The following is a 23,131-nucleotide window of genomic DNA, read 5'->3' as shown; positions in this document are numbered from 1 at the left end:
AATATATATTGATGCTATTTATGTTATACATGTAATGAAATTTTAAATGAGTTAATAAATATTTTGAAATTTTATTTGTTTTCATTTCTAACATGGTAAATATTGATAGATATAATCCATGTAAACAAAAGTTATTTGTGTTCCTCAATAATTGTTGAATGTGAAAGGATCCTAAAACCAAAGCATTGAAGAACTATTGTCCTAGACATTTCAAATTTTGATCAGTAGTCTTTCCTTGTGTTCTCTTGGTGTCCTTCCAAAGAAAGTGAGATAATCCAGGGGCAAATGTTATGGAATGAAAAATGTTTATTAAGTACTTACTCTGAACCAAGCATTGTGCTTAGTGCTGGGGATATAAATACAAAACCAGATAAAGATAAGATAATTTACTTGGAGTCAGGAAGACCTGGGTTTGAATCCCACTTCAAGTTGTAGAATTCTGCAATGTCACTTAAGTTCTCTGAGGCTCAGTTTTCTCTTTAAAATGGTGGGGTTGGACGTGATAGCCTCAGTAATTCTTTCCAAAGCTATTTTTGAATCCCTGGCCCCTCCAAGTCATTTGACCTTTCTGAGCCTCAGATCCTTTTATAAAATGAAAGGGTTGCATTTAATAATCTCTAAGGTCCTTTCCAGCTCCAACATATGAGCTTGGGACCATAGCTTACAAGTGTCCGATTAGTCCAATCACTATCTCTAAATAAATCATAGAAAAATGGCAGCGGGGCAGAGCCAAGATGACGGAGTAGAAACAGGAATTCTGTGTGGCTCCCATTTGCACCTCCTCCAATACATGTAAGAAATGACTCTAAACAAATTTTAGAGCTACAGAACCCACAAAGTGACAGAGAGAAACAAAACTCCCATTGAAGACAGCCTGACAGGCCAGCAGGAAGTGTCCAGCTCAGGGTACTAGGAGCCAAGCCCAGCCCCACCTGAGTATGAGTCTTTAGCCTCAGGGTGGCCCAACCAGCCACAGCTAGAGGGACATTGGGAAAGTGGAACACCAGCAGCTGTGGTGGTTTCCAGAATTATAAACCCATATATGCCAAAGACAAAGTGAGAGGTCAATGGGAACAGGGAGTCCGGGAGTGTGGTCTGGCCTCTGCCCCAGAGGGAGAAGTGGCTGAGGTGTGGCAGCCACAGCTGCTTGGCTGCTTCAGAGTTCCTGGCCTGAAAATTGTAGGGGGACCAAGTGACCAGTCTGAGGGATAATTGCTCTTGCTTTTACCTGCTTGGATCTGGATCCCTGTCCTGGGTGGAGGTCCTGGGGTGTGTGGCCAGTGTGCCAGAGCCAGGGGAGGCTTCTGAGACTGCACCCAACTAATAGCTCCAGCAGCTGTGAAAACCCCAGCAATTTGGGACAAAGCTCTCCTCTCTGAAAGCAGTTCTGCTGTGGCAAAAAGCTCAAGAGTCAAGTGGTTGAGTGGCACCATGAGCAAGCAGGGGAAGCAAGGCAAGCACAGCAGTCCGACTTTGGATTCCTTTTTGGGGGACAAAAAGGATCAAGGCATGGAGCAGGAAGAAGACAATGAAGTCAGAACTCCTGTACCAAAAGCTTCCAAGAAAAATATGAATTGGTTACAGGCCATGGAGAAGCTTAAGAAGGATTTTGAAAACCAAATAAGAGAAGTGGAGGAAAAATTGGGAAAGAAATGAGAATCATGCAAGAAAATCATGAAAAGAGAGTCAACAACCTGACTGAAGAAAATAACACCTTAAAAAATAAACTAACTCAAATAGCAAAAGAGGCTCAAAAAGGCAATGAGGAGAAGAATGCCTTAAGGAGTCAAATGTGCCAGATGGAAAAAGAATATCAAAAGCTCAATGAAGAGAATCATTCCTTCAGAATTAGATTGGAGGAAATGGAAGCTAGTGACTTTATGAGAAATCAAGATGCTATTGAACAGATCCAAACAAATGAAAAAATAGAAGGCAATGTGAAATATCTCATTGGAAAAACCACTGACCTGGAAAATAGATCCAAGAGAGAGAATTTAAAAATTATTGGAGTACCTGAAAGCCATAATCAAAAAATTGGAATTCAAATTTCTTCAAGAAATTCTCAAGGAAAATTGCCCTGAGGCAATTGGCCCAAAGGGCAAAATAGAGTTTAAAAGAATCCACTAATCACCTCCTGAAAAAGATCCCCAAAAGAAAACTCCTAGGAATATTATAGCCAGGTTTCAGAGTTCCCAGATCAAGGAGAAAATATTACAAGCAGCCAGGAAGAAACAATTTGAATATTGTGGAAACACAATCAGGATAACACAGGATCTGGCAGCTTCTACACTGAGGGACTGAAGGGTTTAGAATGTGATATTTCAGAGGTCAAAGGAGCTGCCATTAAAACCAAGAATCACCTACCCAGCAAAACTGAGTATCATGTTTCAGGGGTAAATATTTCCATCCAATGCAGTAGAGGACTTTCAAACATTCATGATGAAAAACCCAGAGCTGAATAGAAAATTTGACATTCAGATACAAGAAGCAAGAGAAGCATGAGAAGGTAAAGAGGGAAAATAATTCATAAGGAACTTATCAAAGTTGACCTATTTACATTCCTACATGGAAAAAATTATAATTGTAACATGAAACTTTTCTCAGTATGAGAATAGTTGAAGGGAATATAAACACACACACACATATATGTACATATATATAGGTGTGTGTACATACATGTATATGTCTCTATAGGAGGGTATATGGGCATATGGATACATATGTGAGTGTGTATATATGTACAGGTATACATAGACAGAGGGCCCAGGACCAGTTGAATAGGAAGGGATGATACTTAAAAGGTGAAATTGACAGGTGAGAGAGAAATATAATGAGAGGAGATGGGGAGAGACAGAATGGGGTAAATTATCCCATATAGAAGAGGCAAGGGAAAACTGTTACAATGGAGGGGAAGAACAGGAAGGCAAAAGGGAATGAGTCAACCTTACTCTCATTGAATTTGGCTTAGAGAGGGAATGACATACACACTAAATAGGGTATTCACCCCACAGAAGAGTAGGGGGAAAAGGTATGAGAGGGGGGTTGATGGAGGGGAGGGCAGGTTGGGGGAGAGGGAATTAGGAAGCACACACTTTTGAAAAGGGACATGGTCGAAGTAGAGAACAGAACAAGTGGGGGGCGGGATAGGATGGAGGGAAATAGAGTCTTTCACAATTTATCCACTATGGAAAGGTTTTGTATAGCTACACATGTACAACCTATATTGAACTGCTTATCTTACAAGTAAGGGTGGGTGAGAAGGGAAGAAGGGAATGAATATGGAATTCAAAGTTTTTTTTTGGCGGGGGGGTTTCCTTCCTTTTGGAGGGCAATTGGGGTTAAGTAACTTGCTCAAGGTTATATGGCTAGTTTTTTTTGTGTTAAGTGTCTGAGGCCAGAACCGAACTCAGGTCCTCCCAACTCTGGGGCTGGCACTTTACTCACTGCACCACCTAGCCACCCAAGGAATTCAAAGTTTCAAAATAAAATGTTTAAAAAGTATATATTATTATTTTTTTTTTCATGCAACTGGGAAATAAGATATAATCTTTTAATTTTTCAGTCATTTGGGAATCACCAAAGTCAAATTTTTCTGTAACCTACTTTTGAGTTTGGAGGAACCTTTGATCCTGTGATATTTGCATCACTTTATTTTATGTGCCTATAAGCTTCCACAAAGGCTATACAGATGGTCAAGGTGTACAGGTATCAATTTCAAGCTGTCTGATGACCATATCTTGCTAATACTCAAATACGCTGGAGTTCTTTCCAATCAACTTGAATGTTACAGAGACATTCATCAGACAAAGTAGATCAGTAGTATCAACTTCCTTTCTTCTGACTTCATCATTCAACTGAAACATCTTTCTCCAGCATTAAAAATGATCTCTTACTTGCCCCATTGAATGACTTTCTCAGTCCTGATCCTCCTTGAACTCAGCAGCATTTGACATTGTCAAATACTTTCTCTTTCTGGAAAATCCTTCCACTCCAGCATTTAATGACACTGCTCTCTGTTGGTTGTACTTCTATCTGTCTGTGCCTCAGTTGCCTTTACTAACACTTCAGGAATATTACACAAACTAACTGTCGCTTTGTCTTGAGCCTGTTTGTCTTTTCATTCCATACCATCATACTTGATGATTTCATCTGCTCCCCTGGGTTAACTTGTCATCTCTCTGCAGATGATTCCCATATCTATATATGAAGTCCAAGTTGCTCTTCTGAGTTACACTTACACATCTCCATCTCCCTCTTGAATATGTCAATTGTCCCAATGGATTCCTTAACATCCCCTCCCCCCAAAGAGTTGCCCCTTCCAAACTTTCCTATTGCTTTCAAGGGTACCGTCATTCTGCCAGTCACCCATGGTTGTACCCTCATTCTCAACTCCTTGCTCTTCACTCACATATTAAAACCATTGTTAAATTTTGTCATTCATACCTTCACAACATCCCTTGTATATGAATTCTCTTCCCTCACCCAGCCACAACCAGCAGCATCCCAGCTCAGACCCTCATTTGTCTCTTACCTGGACTACTATGATAGTCTTTTGAGTATTCTTTCCCCAGTTCAATTTAGCCTTTACTTACTTTCCCAGGTGATTTTTCTGTACGACATCTGACCATGTCACTAAGATGCTCAATAGACTCTGATTAACTTGAGGATCAAATCTAAAATATTCATTTTATCATTTAAAGCTCTTCATAATCTGACCCCTCATTGCCTTTCCAGCCTTCTTATATTTGCTTCCCTCCACACAATCTAGAGTCTAATTAGATTGGTCTCTTGTGTTCCTTGAACATAACACTTAATCTCCTCTCTCCGTACCCTTGCACTGACTGATGACCAAGCTTAGAATGTTACACTTTCTCAAATGCCTCTCTTAATATCTTTGGCTTTCTTCAAAGCTCAGTCCAAATCCTATCTTCTGCAATTGGTTTTTCATGCTTCCCCAGATATTAATGTCTTCCAGATTACTTTACTCTACATTATACATATTTGTATTTATCTAGTTATTTACATGTTATCTCATTATTGAACTGCATGTCTTGAGAACAGGAATTATTTCCCCTTTGTATTTTCGGAGACTGGTATACAGTAAGTGCTTAATAAATACTTATTGCCTGACTTGCTGATGGGTCAACTGACTCTATTCATGATCTTATCTTCCTTTCCTGAAGGCAGTCTGATTCTGCTCACTTTCTGAAAACTTATAACTGATTCTCTTCTTGAGTGTACTCAGTAAAAGTAACTAAAAGTAACCTAGTCTACAATTGCAGCTGAAGATAGTTTTTCCTGTTTAGCATCTTTGTTTTGCTTTCTCAGCATTTTATCACCATTTTATCATTTATCATTCTTAAACTCATCTGCCTCCATGATATTTTACCTTTTCAAAAAGAACAGTTTTGAATATAGGCAGCTGGATGGTATAGAAGATAAGGGGATCTGGATCTAGAGTGAGGAAGATCTGAGTTCCAATCTAACCTCAAACCCTGCCTAACTTTGTGAACCTGGGCAAGTCACTTAGACTCCATCTGCTAAAAAATTGTCATAGATTGCAATTAGAATTGCAATGCTAATATGATAATGCTAATGTTGCCTGACACATAGTAGGCACTTAGTAGAAATGTTTTCCCTCCCTCCTTTTATAACTCATCTTTGAGATCAAGCGTGATAATTATCAATTTGTAGAATTCAGTTTTGTTTTGTACTGTTTTTTGTTTGTTGTTTAAATGCTACAGTAACTGTGGACATTATTTTCCTGGTTCTACTTACTTCATTTTGAATCAGTTTATGTCTCCTCCACCCCTTTGATTCATATTTATGGCTTCTTATGATGAAATAACATTTTAATGCCTTCATGTGCCACCGTTTATTTAGTCATTCTTCAATCTTTGGATATCAACTGTGTTTCTGGTTCTTTGCTAATACAAAAAGTGGAAACTACCAGTCTGATCCCAGATTTCAAAAGTTCATTGCTTAATTGAGGAAGTACCGATACTATTTTATGAAAATTCCCAATCTGTTGGAGAATATACAAGGTCACGGACATGAGACTGAGTTCAGGAAGAAACATGGAAGACTTCCCTAGTGACAACATGAGCTGGGGAAACAAGCACAAGAAACTTCTATAAAAAGACAAGATTTGGAAAGGCAGATTGAGCTAAGGATAACACAGATTTCTTTTTTTTTTTAATTTTAATTTAAGTGCTTTATTAACTGCTGATTTACATCATTCGTTTCCGCCAGATTTTGAGTTACAAATTTTCTCCCCGTTTTTCCCCCACCCATCCCCCCAAAACAGCAGTCCCACAGGATATCCCCACCTCCAATCTGCTCTCTCCCATATTTTCTCCCATACCCGTTTCAACTTTTCCAGTGGATCTCTATGCCTCAGTGCCTGTATATCTTTTTTCTTAACTACATGTAAGATGGTATTAATAATAGTATACACACACACACACACACACACACACACACATATATATATATATATATATATATATATTTGAATATTTGATTTTAAAACTTTCAATTCCAGATTCATTCCCTTCCCCCCCCTGCCACCCACCCCCACTGGGGGGACAAGAAGTTCAGTATAGGTTGTACATGTGTGGCTAATGCAAAACAATAACATAGTAGATGTATTGTAAAAACTATTTTTCCCTCCCTCCTATCCCACCTCCCACTTGTTCTATTCTCTACTTTGATCCTGTCCCTTTTCAAAAGTGGGTGCTTCCAACTTCCCTCCCCCCCAGCCTGCCTTCCCTTCCATCATCCCCCCTCACATCCCCTTCCCCCCCTATTCTCTGGAGGGTGAGATCCCCTATTTAGTGTGTATTTCCCTCCCTTCTCAAGCCAGATTCAATAGGAATAAGGTTGACCTATTCCCTTTTGCCTTCCTATTCTTCCCCTCCATTGTAACCACAGATTTCTTGATATCAAATCCAGCACTCCCTATATCTTACTTTCTCTAATTCAATTTAATTCAATTACAACAATTAATATGTGACGTATGCCAACGATTCAACAAGGATCTGAGGATACAGTCTTTGGCCTTAAGGAACCTACATTTTACTGACTCTGATAAGGAAACCATTTTCCCCTGTGTTATTGAAAACCTTAAGTTTGCCAAAAATACTAGGGTACAAAAGCAATATGACCTTTAATTTATGATTGCTCAACTGGCAACAAATTGAAATATGACTGTATAACTATCAACACCTCTCATGAGTGGACAGAGCCTCTACATTCATTTTAATAGTTCTCTCAGTCTGATGGGGAAGTACTTCCTCACCCTCAGAGTGATCCCACTGTAATAGAGACACAATCCATCACTTTTTGGGAGCCCACATCCAGTGATGGTGGCAGAGTCTCCACCCCCTGGAAATTCCCAACTTCATAGGAGATAGAAGCCCCTTTCTCAGTGACTTTCTAGTCTTATGAGTATGATGTCCTTACTAACACATTTCCCTATCTATTAATCAATCAATAAGAATTTGAGTAGCATTATATTGTAACCACCCTTCTAGATTCTGGGGCCACAAAAGACAAAAATGAAGGAATTTCTGACTCCCAAGGTGCTTATACTAAATTAGAAACTAGTGAAAATGGCATAATTTGAACAGTTATGATGCCTATGGTACGTCCATTGAATGTATTCATGGCAAGTATGCATATTAGTGAAAGATGACTTGACAAATAGGTTGTAGAATCAAGGAAAGGCTCTAACAGGAAGTGGGTTCACTTCCTCCATTTGCAACTACAACTGCAATCCATGGAGATTTTCCTTTCAGATTCCCCAGTGGAGTTCAAACTGACCAGACAAATCTTCCCCAACTGTGAAAAGGTTAACTATAATTGTGCACCATCTCTTTGAAGGCAACCATCAACCAAAGAATTAACTCCTAGTTCTATTCCCAGTGGGTCTAATGTACCAGAGGGCTTGTGTGTGTTGGCTGGGGTCCAGCATGAGCAAAAGACAGGGGAAATGCAAGTGAGAAACTCTAATATAAATATTCTCATAGACTTGCCTCACAGAGCAGCCTCTGGTTTGGTAAGTCAGTGCTTGAACTGTGTTCTTTACCAGTCTCTCCATTTTTCCTCTATCCTCATGACTCACCATGAACCTTTAGAATGCCACCTTTCCTTAAGTGACAAAACCTATTCTTAATTCAAAGTCCAAAGCAATATTTTCCCTCTGCTGTTGTAATTATCTTTCACTCTTCTGTTTCTTTCCCTTCTTCCCTTACTTTCCTCCTTCCTCCTTTTCCCCAGTTTTCCATTTCACCCCTTGTTTTTATCTCCAGCTTGCTTAAGTTTCTTCCTTATTTCATTTTTCTTCTTACCTTCCTACTACCTTTTTACTCTTATTCCTTTTACTTTTTACTCTTTTCTTTCATTTCCCTCCTTTTATCCTTTATTTCTTCAATCTCTTCCAGTTTTTCTTCTTTCTATCATTTTCCCTGGTTTCTTTTTTCTTCTCTCCAATCTCCTTTCTCCAGTCTTTTTTGGCTATACTTCATCATTCTAATTCTTTCCTTTTTTCTCTTTCCTCTGCTTTCCTCATTACCTTTAGCAGATCACAACCTGGATCCTTAGGAAATCTGTTCATTAACTTACTTTCACCTCCCAGATGTTATTGGAAGTGACAGTGCTAGTGGAAGGTACTGTCACAGGGTACACATAACATCCAGATGAGTGAGCAAAGAAGATAATTCCCAGATAAGGGAAAAACATGATTAAGATGTGATGGCAGAAAAAAATAGATAATTGACAAAGAAAAGAAAACAGACCAATTTGGATGTAGCATTGAGTGTAAGCAAGGAACTCATATGAGATAAAGATGATAGAGGTCGATGATGTTAGATTTTGGAAGACCACTAATTTCAGGTAAAGGATTTTGAGTTTTATTTAATATACAGCAGGAAGCTATGAAAACTGACAACAGAAGTGTTACCATATGTAGGCATAAGAAAGCCTCAGTTGTTCACTAGCATGAAGGATGGATTGGAGTGGGGAGAAGTTGAAGTTATGAAAGTCTGTTAGGAGATTATTACAATACTACAGGCAGATAAAAGTAAGACTCAATGCTCATGGAATGCTTGTCAAATAGAAAAGGAGTGAATGAAAACAAGAGATGTCTCTAAGACCCATTTCAGCTCTAAATTTATAATACTCTGGTCAGGCCTCCTTAGTTGCCCCAAAGTCCTCCCTTTACTCTTCTACCGTGTCCAGTTATTATCACATCTGGCTCCTTCACAGTCATTCTTGAACAAATCATTTGTATACACTTAGTGCCTTCATTTGTTTAACATCCACCCCCTTCTCAACCTCTTGATATCATACTTTTATTTCCACCAATTTATTAAACTCCTTCTCCCCAAAGGTTGCTAGCAACTTGCTAATTATCAAGTCCAATGACTTTTTTCTTTTTTTTTTTTAAAGCAATCGGGGTTAAGTAACTTGCTCAAGGTTACACGGCCAGGTGTTTCTGGGTGGGTGCTAAGTGTCTGAGCCCGGGATTCGATCTCCAGGTCTTCTCAACACTGGAGCCGGTGCTCTTACTCGCTGTGCTACCTGGCCGCCCCCCATGACTTTTTTCAGTCCTTATCTTCCTTGTCCTCTCTGTGTCATTTGACACCCTTCACTACCTCCTCTTTCTAAATAATCTCTCCTCTTCTAACTTCTGAGATAATATCCTTTTCTGGTTCTGCTACCTCTCTAGACTCTTTATCTATTGCCTTCTCTGTCTCCTTTTCCTGACCCCATTAGGTGAAGGTGGCTATGATTCAAGGTTCTGCCCTCTATGTATGCCCTCTCCTGAGTCACTCCCATGGTATCAACAGTCATCTTTCTATACAAATGTAATGGATTCTTATCTTTAATTTTCTTTAATTATGCCCTATCAAGTATCTTTTCCATGGAATTCAACTTTAAGTGAACTGAACTGGGATCTTTCCAAATAAAAGAGAGAGAGAAAGGGAGGTACACTTACAGTTCCTGGGTTGCAGCTGGAGATACGGTCTCCAGAGTCTCTCTCTCTAAGAAGAAAAAAGGGAAGGGGATGGTGTTACTTGTTTCTATGTAATTATCAAAATCTAAGCTTTGAATATATGTTTTTTTTTCCCTTCCAGGTCAGGCTATCAACAAGAAATACACCATAGTTTGACAGGATGCTCCACCCCAATAATACTCGTACCCACTCCTCCTCCTTCCTGCTGGTTGGTATTCCAGGGTTGGAAGATGCCCATATATGGATTGGCTTCCCTTTTGGTTATGTGTATTTGATTGCACTTTTAGGAAACTGCACAATACTGTTTGTGATACAAACTGAGAAGAGTCTTCACCAGCCCATGTTCTATTTTCTGGCTATGTTAGCTACTATTGACCTTGGCCTGTCAACAGCCACCATCCCCAAGATGCTGGGAATATTCTGGTTTCATATGAGAGAAATCAGCTTGGCAGGCTGTGTTGCCCAGATGTTCTTTGCTCATAACTTCACCACTATGGAGTCAGCAGTGCTTTTGGCCATGGCCTTTGATCGTTATGTGGCCATCTGCCACCCTTTCAAATATACCACCATCTTGACCAACAAGACCATTGGGGCAATTGCAGGGGCCATCATACTGAAGTCCCTGACTTTCATGCTTCCCTTGATTTATCTTGTCTTGAGGTTACCATTCTGTGATTCCCATCTCATTCCTCACACCTATTGTGAACACATGGGCATTGCCAAGCTGGCCTGTTCCAGCATCAAAATCAACATTATCTATGGCTTGGTTGTCATTTGCATAGTATTTATAGATGTGATTCTGATTGGAGTTTCCTATATCAGGATCCTCCAGGCTGTCTTTCGCCTCCCATCCCGAGATGCTCGACTGAAAGCCATGAACACTTGTGGCTCCCACATCTGTGTTATGTTGGCTTTCTATAGCCCAGCTCTATTTTCCTTCCTCACTCATAGGTTTGGCCAGAATGTACCCCACTACATTCACATCCTCTTGGCCAATCTATATGTTGTGGTCCCACCTGCCCTCAACCCTATTATCTATGGTGTCAGAACCAAGCAGATTAGAGATCGTGTCCTCCAAATCTTCATTACAAAATGAACCATATCCACTGTGTTGGGCTTCACTGAACTGGGGTGAAAAGTTCCATTCTTACCTGCAAAGGGTCAAGATAAAAACAGGGCTCTCTAAGAGCAGTGAAGGTCTAATGCAAGAGTAAGCATGCTGGTCTCATATTTTCTTCATGTTGTTTCTGCCATATAATCATATTTCATGATTACCTGTAAGAAAAAAATTGAATTTTTTCAAGATGTTTGTAATATTATTAGAATATATAGATACAGAGAAATAAGTAAGATAGAACTTTTAGATTCCCATTTTGCCAAAGAAATCTGTGACTATATTTTTTTTTACTATTCCACTTCTTTTAGCAATTGCCTATACTGCTGAGGATATATGAATCACAAATACACTGGAAAAAGATAGGTGGCACAATGGATACAATTGAAATCAGCAAAATCTGAGTTCAAATCCTGCCTCATACACTTACTAGGTATGGAACCATATGCAAACCACTTAAACTTTCTCATCCTCAGTTTCTTCATCTGTAAAATGGGGGATAATAATAGCACCTACCTCAGAAGTTTGTGAAAATCAAATGGGAATGAACTGATGCAAAGTGAAGTGAGCAGAACTAGGAAAACAATTTATACAATAACCACAATATTGTAAAGATAAACAACATTAGAAGATTCTGATCATCAAAATGGCCAACCCGATTTCAGAGGACTCATGATGAAACATATGAAATGTGCTATGCTCAAGATAGAGACATGATAGACTCAGAGTGCTGATTGAATTATGGTTTTGGGGGGGTGCATAATTAATGCACTAATTTGTTTTCTTGGCCTACATGTATTTGTAAAAGTTAGAGGAAGGCAACGCAGGAGAGAAAGAATTTGGAATTGAAAATAAAATTAATGAAAAAACAAAAAAGGAAAATCAAATGGGATAAAATGGACAAAGTGCTTGGGAAACCTTAAATTTCTATGTAAATGCTAGTTTATACTAGAGGGTCATAGACAGAGAGTCAATAGGCTACTTAGAGGTTATTGAAATAAACCACTTCATTTTTACAGATGAGGAAACTAAGGGACAGAGAATTTAAGTCATTTGTTGAGGGTCACATAGTAAGTTTCTCAGGTAGGCTTCAAATTCAGGTATTTCTGACTCTAAGTCACATGCTTTATCCAGTATGCCACCTATCTGCCTATATTACTATTATTGTTATCTACTGAGTAGGAGAAATAGCTTAATTAAATTCTCATTTCCTTTCCAAACACTTCTTAGGGAGGGATAATTGGAAGATATAGTCTTCATGGTATTTTTTATCTGGAAAGGATATTGGAAAGATCAAGAGAGTCAGAAATGAAGAGTTCATAGATCAGAAGGTCAAGGATGATTACCATGCAACTTGAGAACAATTAGACCTACATAGGCCAAAGCTGATTCCTCCCCTTGATTTAATTGGCCCCTTGATTTTGATCATGGCCTAATGGATAGAATCCATTAGACTGAGTTAACAGGATCTGAGTTCTTACTATTCATATGAACATGGGCGAGTCAATCAGCCATTTTTGGCCTCAGTTCCTCATCTATAAAATGAGGGAGTTATACTCAAAGACCTCAAAGGTTTCTTCTAATTTTAAATTTATGATGTTTTGTTCCTACGCAGTGGTAACAGTAGCAAAAAAAAAAAAAAACCAAGGAACCTACGCAAGAATGAGCCTGCTTCGTACATTGGTATAGTTTATCTCCTCTTGTAATTGTTCTAACCATCTAGAATATTGCCTGCATATAGAGGAAAAACATGGGGGTAAAGAGGAGAAGATAGTTTTGTACAATGGAAAGAATATTGATTTGGTACCTATCAGCATAGAGCTGCAAAAGGACCACAGGATATGGAATGAGAGGACTTAGGTGAAAGTTGTTCTTTGAATGTTATTATCTTTATGACTTTGGCAAGTCATGTAACTTTCCTGGGCCTCAGTTTTCTATGGTGTCTATCCAAGTGTCATTCTACCTCTAAATCTGTGATACTGTGGTCTGACTTATAATCCTGGCTGTGACACTACAGGAAGTCTCATCTTCAAATCTGCTTTAGACACCCATTGTGTGACCATGGGCAAGATACTTTTCTTCTTTCACCCTCTGCTTCCTCTTCAGTAAAGTGGAGATAAAACACCAGCCTACAGTATTGTGGTGAAGATTAAATAACATGACATGTATAATACTTTGCAAAGTTTAAGGTGCAATGTAAATGTCAGTTATTTTCGTTATCATCACCACCACCATCATCGGTCCACAGACATTTAGTCATTTAATTGTTTCCCAGGCATGGGGTAGAATAGTCACCCTCCAGGCATCTGACTTGAAAGGATTCCTGACATAGCAAATGTCAAAATAGAGTGCTGGACTTGGGGTCAGAATGACTTAAGTTCAAATATAGCCTCAGACATTTATTAGCTCTGTAAGCCTAGGGAAGTCACTTTATCTTTTTCTGCCTCACTTTCCTCAATTGTGAAATGGGAATAGCAATAACATCTGCCTCCCATGATTGTTGTGGGGATCAAATGAGCTAATGTTTGTAAAACACTTAACACAGTCTCTAGAATATAGTCAGCACTTCATAAATGGTTGTTTCCTTCCTTTCCTCCTGTCAACACTCCTTTGGTAAGAAAGGGGATGAAATATTGAGAAATAGGATATGGCCCCTATGTCAATATGCCTGGGAAGGAGCCAAGATTTCATGGGTGTTTGGCAGTAAAGGTGATTAATAAAAGCACAAAGAATCTCATTCCATCTATTTTCTCTGTTAGGGGATCATCTATCCTACCATTTTTTTTGTTCTCTGAAGCCATCCCTCCCAAGGGAGTGTTAATAATGGGTAATTCTACTATATTGAGGAAAAAGAAAATAAACAATCACTCTATGGCAAATAAAATTTTATCTCAGAGGCTATTCTCCTTACATTTCTCTCCTAGTAGGATCAGAGACTTGGGGATTGGCCTGTGCTCCACATTTCAGACCTCAGGGGACCATAGTATGAAGACATCATCCTAGGGGAGCTGTAATTCCAGTATAAACTTTAGTAGCTTTGGATGAGTAAGGCACAAAGTTCAGTGAGGCAGGGAGAGAATGATTGCTACCTCCTGGGAGACCTGCCTGTGTTGTGCTGGGTGAATCTGATCTAGTTTTAGTTTGAGATCCAGGGACAAGTGTGAAATTATGTTTGTAAAATTATGTAAAACATGCTTTGGAGATCTGTCCTTCCCTCTTTCTACATAACCTTTTCTATCATTTCACTATTGTACTTCTGCCTCCAAAGGCAGACAGAATCAAGCAGATAGGGATGCATATGACAAACTCATGCCTACCAAAGTATCAGGAACTAAATATGTTATTGACACCAACCCCTAAAGGAATTTTAATGTTAAATGAAGATCCTATGGGTTGAAATAGATCACCTCTAAGATCCTTTCCTTTTCTGAGATTTTGTGATTAGCAATCTGGAAAAGGCAATATCAATACAAAGAACTAGGAAGCAGTATATGATAGAGGAAAGATTGCTGAGCTTAGAATCACAGCATCTAAATTATAATTCACATATTTATTGTCTCTGCAACCTTGGACAAATCACTTAACTCCTCTCAGTTTTCTCACCACTAAAATGAAAAGATCAGATGAAATGATCTCTAAGGCCTGTTCTGCTTCTAGTACTAAGGTATTGGTGAGGGAGATGTTTTATATCTGAAGCATATTCCCTTCTTATGTCCCCCTTATCTTCCTTTGAGGTTCAGTGAAGGTGCTCCTTCCTCCCTGGTGCCTTCTCTGACACCTTATCTGAAAGCCTTCTTTCTCTCCTCAAATATCACCAGAGGACTTTGGATCTCTTCCCCCATAGCTTCCTACTTTAGATTATCTTATGTTAATACTGTATTTTTCAACCTCATTCACCCCCCAGTCTTTCTCTTGTAAAATGTAAGTTCTTTGAGGACAGTGACTACTTCTTTTTATCTTTGTGTCACTAAAGCTTAGTATGGAGCCTTGCAAATAACAAATAAATAAATCTGTGTTAAACAAATAGGAAATTAGTTGAATTTTATGGTGGTGGTAGACTAGAATAAAGTCAACCCTGCAGATGAAAAGGATTTTGGCTTTGGTTTAGTCTTATCTTTCAATTTGGGGATTATCAGGATTGACATGTGGGAGCTGGATCTCAGGGGTTAGTGCTGCAGGATGAGAATGGGTGGGACTGGACATTCAGGGACAAGAACTTAGAGTAGGCTTAGAGTTGGGATGGACAGATGATAGTGTCCTTTGTTATTTTGATGTGGCCCGTATGCATATATTTGTAGCAATAGCTGGAGAGACTAGAGAGGAGTCTCAGCTAGGGTAATTTTAGACTACTTGCTGAGAAATTTTCTTTACTAGAAAAAGAAATTCATTTGATCAATTCTCCATCTCCCTGAAATTTTGAATTTTGTTTTATTTCTCTGATATTTTCTATATAGATTGTCTCCTTTTTCTCTTCCCTTTTGCTTAGAACTTTCTAGGATGTAGTGTTCTTTTCTCTCCCCTTATTTATCTCATTCCTTCTTTTTTCTTTAAGAGGCCACTCTTTTCCTCATTGCTCATTAAGTCTTAATCACTGAATCTGTGCTGCCTCAGTCAAACTGAGACCTGTTAAAGACCTTAACTCGAAAAAGCCAAGGTCCCCCACTACATCCTGTACCATCTCCAGTTATCTTGATCCATACCTGTCCACTGGATCCACGTGGCTCCAGAGGAGAAAGTGAGGCTGGTAACTTTGCCCAGCCCTCCCTCACTTAAATCCAATTTACTTGCATGTTATGTCATCACCTCCCTACTGGCATGGTCCTCTTTGAGAAAAAAAGGGGAAAGAGCAGCTGCGTTTTATTTAATTTGCTAGTTCTGCTCTATTCATGACACTTTGCTCATTCTTCTGCCTCCTCACTTCTAAAACTCTCCTCTACTCAGCTTCTATTCTGACAAAAGCTCTGGCCAGCCTACTATATTGTTTCCCTCTGCTTGTTCATCCCTCTCCCCAAAATAAATGGGTTTTGGACTGACAATTCATCCACCCGTGGGGTGAAAGACCAGGAGCAATTTGTTAAGGAATGTTCTTTCAGACAATAGCTCTTCAATCTCAACTTTGTATAATCACAGCGTTTAGCACAGTGATAGACATATAGCAGGTACTTATTGAGTGCTTATTGACTGGATGCATCTTGGGGCCCTACTTAAAGTCACTTTGTCAAACTAGGTGAGTGGAAAGTTTACTAGAATTGGAGTCAGAGAACTAGGATGTGAATTTGTTGTTGCTGTTCAGTAATTGTTCAGTTGTGTCCTACTCTTTCTGACCCCATTTGGGGGTTTCTTGGCAGAAATACTGTAGTGTTTTGTCATTTCCTTCTCCAGGTCATTTTACAGATGAGGAAATTTTTGCAAACAGGGCTAACTGACTTGCCCAGAGTGCTATAGCTAGTAAGTGTCTGAAGTTGGCTTTGCACTTAGGTCCTCCTGACTCTAGGGCCAGTGAGATTCTTCTATTTTAAATTAGTAGTACCAGGCTAGAGGTAAGCAGGAAGTACCTGAAGTATGGTGCCATTGTCTCATTTGCCAGATTATAAATTGTGGATCTTTCAGATCTTTTTCTTAGGAGCTTAATAAAGTAGAATGGAAGAGTCAGCAACTTTTTGGAGAGTCTTCTGTCTTGGGGTCTGGATTTAATTACCATTTCTATGCAAGTGATTCCTCATCCAAATTTCTCTCCCAAGTCCTTGTCTTGCATCACCAACTTCCTATGATAAATTCTAACCTGAATATCCCCTCAGCATCTCAAAATCAACATATGCCAAACAGACCTCATTCTCTTTCCCACAAAATCCATATATTTTTGAAATTCCCTATTTCTGTGTAAGATATAAATACCCTTCCAGTCACTCAAATTTGCAACCTCAGTGTGATCATCAACTCTCCACTACTGAGTCACCCTACCTATCCAGTAAATTAACAAGTCTACCTTCTTGACATCTTCTACCTTCATGACATCTCACTATATTCTCAATACTCCCAAGACCACCTCTTTCACTTAGCCCCTGATCATGTCTCACCTGTATTACTTTAATAGGTGCCTCTTTAGACTGCCTAACCCAAATCTTCCTTCTCTCACATCCATTCTTCACAGAGCTACCAAAATACTTTTCCTCCAATCTGTAATGGACACTGAGATATAACAGGACAGCTAGGCCAATTATAATTTGATAAGAGTGTTTATTAACCGGTCGGGGCTGCCTCTCAGACCAAAAGATAGCCACGAGCTTTCTGTTAGACATAATTTTATAGACAATGTGATTGCAGGCAACAGAATATGTTTCTAAGGGGTTATCATTGTTTCCATTGAAGCGAAGCTTTCTCAGTATTATTCTTATCGAAGCAAAAGATTCTCAGTATTATTCCTATTGAAACAAAGCCTTAGTATTATTTCTACTGAAGCTAAACAGACCTGAATCCGTGGGAATCTGTGGCATGTTTTAGCAACACAGGTGAAACATTTCTTTACTATTGGAGCCTATTAGGTGGTTTTCCTTCTAGCAGGTTTAAGGGGGCTCTAGTGTATAATTTCTGGTGGGAACTTCAGTACCCATCTCGCTCAGTGTTCTACACCATGTCATCTCAGCTGCTCTCAACCCCATTGTCTATGGGGTCCAGACCCAGGAGATCAGGCAAGGAATCCTGAAGTTAAAAAGGAAGGATATGTGAAAAGGGGATTAAGGAAGATCTATTATATTTAAAAGATAAAAGCAGTACAGGTGCAAGAAAAAATCTAAATAAAGGATTTCAACTCCAATCCTAGCTCTACCCAAAGTGAGGTCCCCTAAGAAGCAAAGATTAGTCTTTCATCAAATTCTTACTATTTTTCATTAACCAATTCTTATCTTTCCTTGAGTCTCCCATAACTCTTTCTCTTAAATACATCTTACCAAACAGGACCAAAAGTAAATCTAAGCATCTTCAAGGAAATCTTTCAAGGGAGAGAATTCAGTTCTACATCAGACTACTAGTAAATAGAATTTCACTAGCCATAGTTAGAATTGTGAAGAATTTATTTCTTTCAAAATTTTCTGATCACATCAGGGATATGAAGAATTTAAATTTTTGAAAACTTGAAAATTTCAACAGGTTTTTAACTGAAAATCACAAAGGGAGTAGGCAATTACCCACATTAAACTGCTAAGCCCAAATAGCAAAGATAAAGGTAGATACAATAGCACTGTAGTGAAGGAAATGAACAGTAGTCAGGAGATACCAATTAGAAAGATGACTGTAATAATATTCATGTTCTGTTATTGATGCATCAATGTTTTTTTAAGTAAATTAAATATTTTAACTGAAGGAGGTAAATGCCACCTCATAATTATTATTAAGACCCAGGTGGAGTATGATTCATTACTGAAATAAGACAATGTAAGGATATAACTTATTCAAAAAGAACAAATCAGATAAAAGTGGGGAGGGGGAATCCATGCATAATAAGGGGAAGCACTATGGAGATACCAAGAAGAGGATTAAGGGGAAGAGAAACAAGTGTTATTGTAGTGAGTTTTATTGTTGACCATGGAGCCAAAAAGACAAAATAAAGGTTTATAGAATTAGAATCACAAACTAATACTCAGAAAGGATATAGTCATTTTAAGAGGCTTTCAAAATCAAGAAAAACTTCAAGTTATTTTTGTATTATAAATAGAAAAGTTAAGAAATTATTCATTTATCTTGCTAAAATAACATATTTTAAGGAGGTTATCATTGTTATTTAGGGAGATTACATGCCCATTGGGAAATGGGGTTTCAAATATTCCATGAAAGGCTAGCTAGGATAAAAAAAACCACAGAATTTGAGACTTGGATGGAACTTTAGTGACCACCAAGTCCAGCTAATACATAAAAATGTACCTACCATAATACCTCACCATTTTTAAAAATCAATAATAAATTTGTACTTTTGCAACTTCCACTTCTTATTCAGGGTTCAGCGCTCTGAGTCTATAGAGTAAGTCAACTTCCCTCTTCATATGACAGTCCTTCAAATATATATTTAAAAATAGCTGTTATGTCCCCTCACCCCTCAGGTCTTCTTTTCTCTGGGCTAAATGTTCCCAGGTCCTTCAATTGATTCTCATATGTCATGAACTCAAGGCCCTCTACCATCCCGGTGGCCTGCCTTTGAACACTTTCCAGTTTAATAACATACTTCTCAAACTGTGGTACTAAGAGCTTTGCCTCTTGATCCCAGATTCTACAGGGAAATTTGGATAGGATAGAAACCTGTCTATAATTAAATTCTGATGACACAAATGGATATAATTCCAATGAGGAAAAAAAATGGGAAACTGATTAAAAAAACTAATGTAACTTTATAGGAAACTTAATGACCAAATCCAATTTTAAAACATATCAATAAAAGTTGGAAGCAAGGCAGATAACTGTTGATAAAAACAAGGATGATGCAGACAAAAATAATATGAGGAATGCTATAGATTCCAAAGTAAAAGTAACAAAACATGTTAAAGTTGATCATTAGTTGATTTTTTTTAAATTGGAGAAATAGTTTATGAGCAGCTAAAAGGAGAACAAGTAATCACTCCAAGCTAACATGGGTTCATTAAAATACTGTTAAGGGATTGTAATTATGATAGTAGGAGTAATTCTATTTCTTTTTGTCACAGGATTATTAAACTCATTAATTCATTTGTTTATTTATGTGTTTATTCATCCATTTATTCCTTTGCTCATTTGTTAATAAATTTATTGATTTAGATTTTTTAGTCATTTTAAGAATTCCATAAAAATAATATACCTGTACTTCAGACTGTGAAAAATGTTAGGAAGACACTTAAAATCTCTCAAAAAAAAATCTTGTCAACAAGATGGAAAGATAGTGACTAAATTACAATGCAGTTCAGTCATTGCAGACCTGGACAGTGGCCATGATGTAATAAAATGCAACGGGAAGCAGCATGGTACAATAAAAAGTGTTGGATCTGGAACCAGAGGAGATGAAGAAATCCTGGCTCTGCTGATTACTAGCTCTGAGACTTTGGCCAAGACTCAATTCCCTTCAATTTCTTCATCTATCAAATGAGAAGACTGGAATCCATGACTTCAAATGTTCCCTTCCAACCCCAAATCTATGATTTTATGACTTTAAGGGCTGTCATGTTGAAATGATATTAAATTATTTCTGCTTGGCCCCAGAGGTAGCAATGGTCCCACTGAGAACAATGAGCAGTAGTTCTGGATTTCAGGATAATGTAATTAAAACTTTCTGATTGTGAGACCTATATGAAGGTAAGACAGACTGCCTCAGAAGGTATTTTTCTATTTGTGGTGTTCTTTGAGTGTTAAGTGGATGACTGCATGGCAAAGACCCTGTAGAGGGGATGCCTGCAAGGTAGAACTAAATTCACAAGTTGCTTCTCTTTCTGACACTTTATTACTACATTTTATCACTTATATCAGAGTGACCTGAAGTGAAGAATCTTTGTCCAGGTAAGGGAAATAGAAGAGCAAGTGGTAGTGGGAATAGTGACCCACAGTGATTCTATCTTGTGACTCAATTCTGGGGTTAGTTCAGTTTCCTTTCTATTAAGTTATTGGTCTAGTCTAATTTCTGTCTTGTGATAAAACTTTATCAATTGTGGGAATTAATAGAAAACTTTATTGCATTGTTCGAACCTAGTCTTGCATTACTGGGAAACTGGACAACCTCTACCTGCTGCTTTAGAGACCTAGCTTATGCTAACTGGAAACCCAAAAAGATCTGAAAACAGATGCAAGGAGCTTTCTCACAATTATACAGCTCAAGCAATCCATATGTTTTATGTAAAAACTGATCTCTTACTGATCAGTTGCTGTTCCTATGTTCCTTTGATTGAATATGTATCTCTTGAAAGGGAGTAGGACACCTCTTTTTACTCTGATTTCAGGAAATTGCATCTGTTTATTCTCTTCATCCCAACTTAACAAGTTCCTAATTTTTCCTCCAATTAAAATCATATTTCATCATCTTGTATCCTGCTAAATTGTTTTTTTAATTAATTGGTTTTATTTGATTAATTATTTTTAACACATAAAAATCTGTCTCCCCTTGTAATCAGGGTCCAGCGCCAAAGCTGAGAGGGCTTGGTCCCAATTTGTTAGGCAATTGATATGTATTGCTTAGTAAAGTGGTGTGCTCAGAAACTTGAACCTTTGTTTCCTCAGTCATTTCATCTTTCACCTACTAGACAATCCTAAGACTTACCTATCCATAAGTCAATCCATTTATACATACATTCCATCAAAGAAAGACCCAGATCCATATATAAACATATTACCAGCACAAACTAGGAGAGTTTTAAAGCTATTCTTTTTAAAAATTTCATTGGTTTGGGGAATTATGAAATGATAAAACACAATCTACCAATGCAGGTAGACACCTTCTATGCAACTTAGACCATTAGACAGCTGCCTGGGGCACTGAAAGGTTGCCCAAAGCCACTGTTAGGATGTGAAATTTGAACCAAGTCTTTCCATTTCTGAGGTCAGCTCTCTAATTCACCATGCCACATCACCTCTTTGAGTTTTCAAGTGGGCTCATTTTCTGTGGTAGAATGAAAAAAAAAAGTCCCTGAGACTTCCTTGTCTCTTCCATGTCATTCTTTTTTATAGAAAATCTTCAAAACTCTCTCCCGGATCTGCTTGGTCCTGACCCCATAGATGACAGGATTGAGGGCAGGCGGCACAACTACATAGAGATTGGCCAGGAGGATGTGGATGTAATGGGGGATGTTGTGGCCAAAACGATGAGTAAGGAAGGAAAATAGAGCTGGCATGAAGAAGGCCAAGATGACACAGATGTGGGAGCTGCAAGTATTGAGAGCTTTGAGTCGAGCATCCCGGGAGGGGAGGTGGAAGACAGCCTGGAGTATCCTGGCATAGGAGATGATGATCAGAATCACATCCAAAATTAATATAGAAATATTTCCCAGGCCAAAAAAGATATTGACTCTGATGCTGGCACAAGCCAGTCGAGCCACACCCATGTGCTCACAGTAAGTATGGGGGATGACTCTGTGCCCACAGTAAGGCAGTCGAAGCAGGAGAAATACAATGGGAACTATCATACACAAGCTCCTTAGGAAAACCACCAGAGCAATGAAACCAATGGTTTTGTGAGTAAGGATCATGCTGTAGCGGAGGGGGTTACAAATGGCAACATAGCGGTCAAAAGCCATAGCCAAGAGGACAATGCTCTCCATGACTGTGAAAAAATGGATGAAGAACACCTGGGTGACACAGGCCCCAAAATCAATAGCCCTCAAGTGAAACCAGAAGATTCCCAGCATCTTGGGGATGGTAGCTGTAGACAAACTCAAGTCAATTCCTGACAACATGGCCAGGAAGTAGAACATGGGCTGGTGGAGGCTTCGTTCAGTCTGAATTGCATACAGGATGGTAATATTTCCCATGAGTGCAACCAGGTATAAGGCACAGAAGGGGAAGCCAAGCCAGATGTGTTCACCTTCCAGCCCTGGGATTCCCAGAAGCAGGAAGAAGGAAGGATGGAACTCTGTGTCATTTAAAGACGACATCTTTATGGGGGCTACCAAAGACCATGGTCATTCCTGAAGTATCTTCCATCCAGAGTGATAATTCACCATCTCCTTCTGAAGTCCTGGAGAAACAGAAGAAAAATGTTAAAAATCTTCAGCATACTTTTACTGTTCAAGAGAATCTGACAAGGGAAGTATCTCCATCTGCTGTCTTTCCCGATCCTCTCCTTCCCCTGTATCTATCAGAAATAATTCTTCAAGGATGTGGTGCCATTTGATAGCTATGGGTCATAAGCTGCTAATTCCTCTCCTTCCCCATAGTTGTAGCCTTCCAGATCAGAGAAGGGGATACAGTGAATGGGCAACTGAGAAAGTATAGAAGGTGAATCAGAATCACGTCCCTTAACACACTCAGTTTTTTTCTATTGTGCTACAGTCTAT

The 23,131-nt window shown here is 38.7% G+C and overlaps 2 protein-coding genes across 2 annotated transcripts; one reads left to right on the top strand and one right to left on the bottom strand.

The window, feature by feature from the left end:
- The first annotated feature begins 10,178 nt into the window (after positions 1 to 10,178).
- On the top strand, positions 10,179 to 11,114 carry LOC138177566 (olfactory receptor 52E8-like). The gene has a single exon (XM_069108786.1). It carries the CDS (start codon positions 10,179 to 10,181, stop codon positions 11,112 to 11,114), a length of 936 nt encoding a protein of 311 aa, XP_068964887.1.
- A 10,676-nt stretch (positions 11,115 to 21,790) lies between these two features.
- Positions 21,791 to 22,798, bottom strand: LOC138177565 (olfactory receptor 52E8-like). Its single transcript, XM_069108785.1, has one exon. It carries the CDS (start codon positions 22,727 to 22,729, stop codon positions 21,791 to 21,793), a length of 939 nt encoding a protein of 312 aa, XP_068964886.1. The 5' UTR covers positions 22,730 to 22,798.
- Positions 22,799 to 23,131: the final 333 nt, after the last annotated feature.

Source organism: Petaurus breviceps, unplaced genomic scaffold (assembly GCF_028583685.1).
Source record: "Petaurus breviceps papuanus isolate PSGF00001 unplaced genomic scaffold, PetGlider_PUasm1.0 90444, whole genome shotgun sequence".
Classification (NCBI taxonomy): Eukaryota; Metazoa; Chordata; class Mammalia; order Diprotodontia; family Petauridae; genus Petaurus; species Petaurus breviceps.
This window is presented reverse-complemented; position numbering and strand designations above follow the sequence as displayed.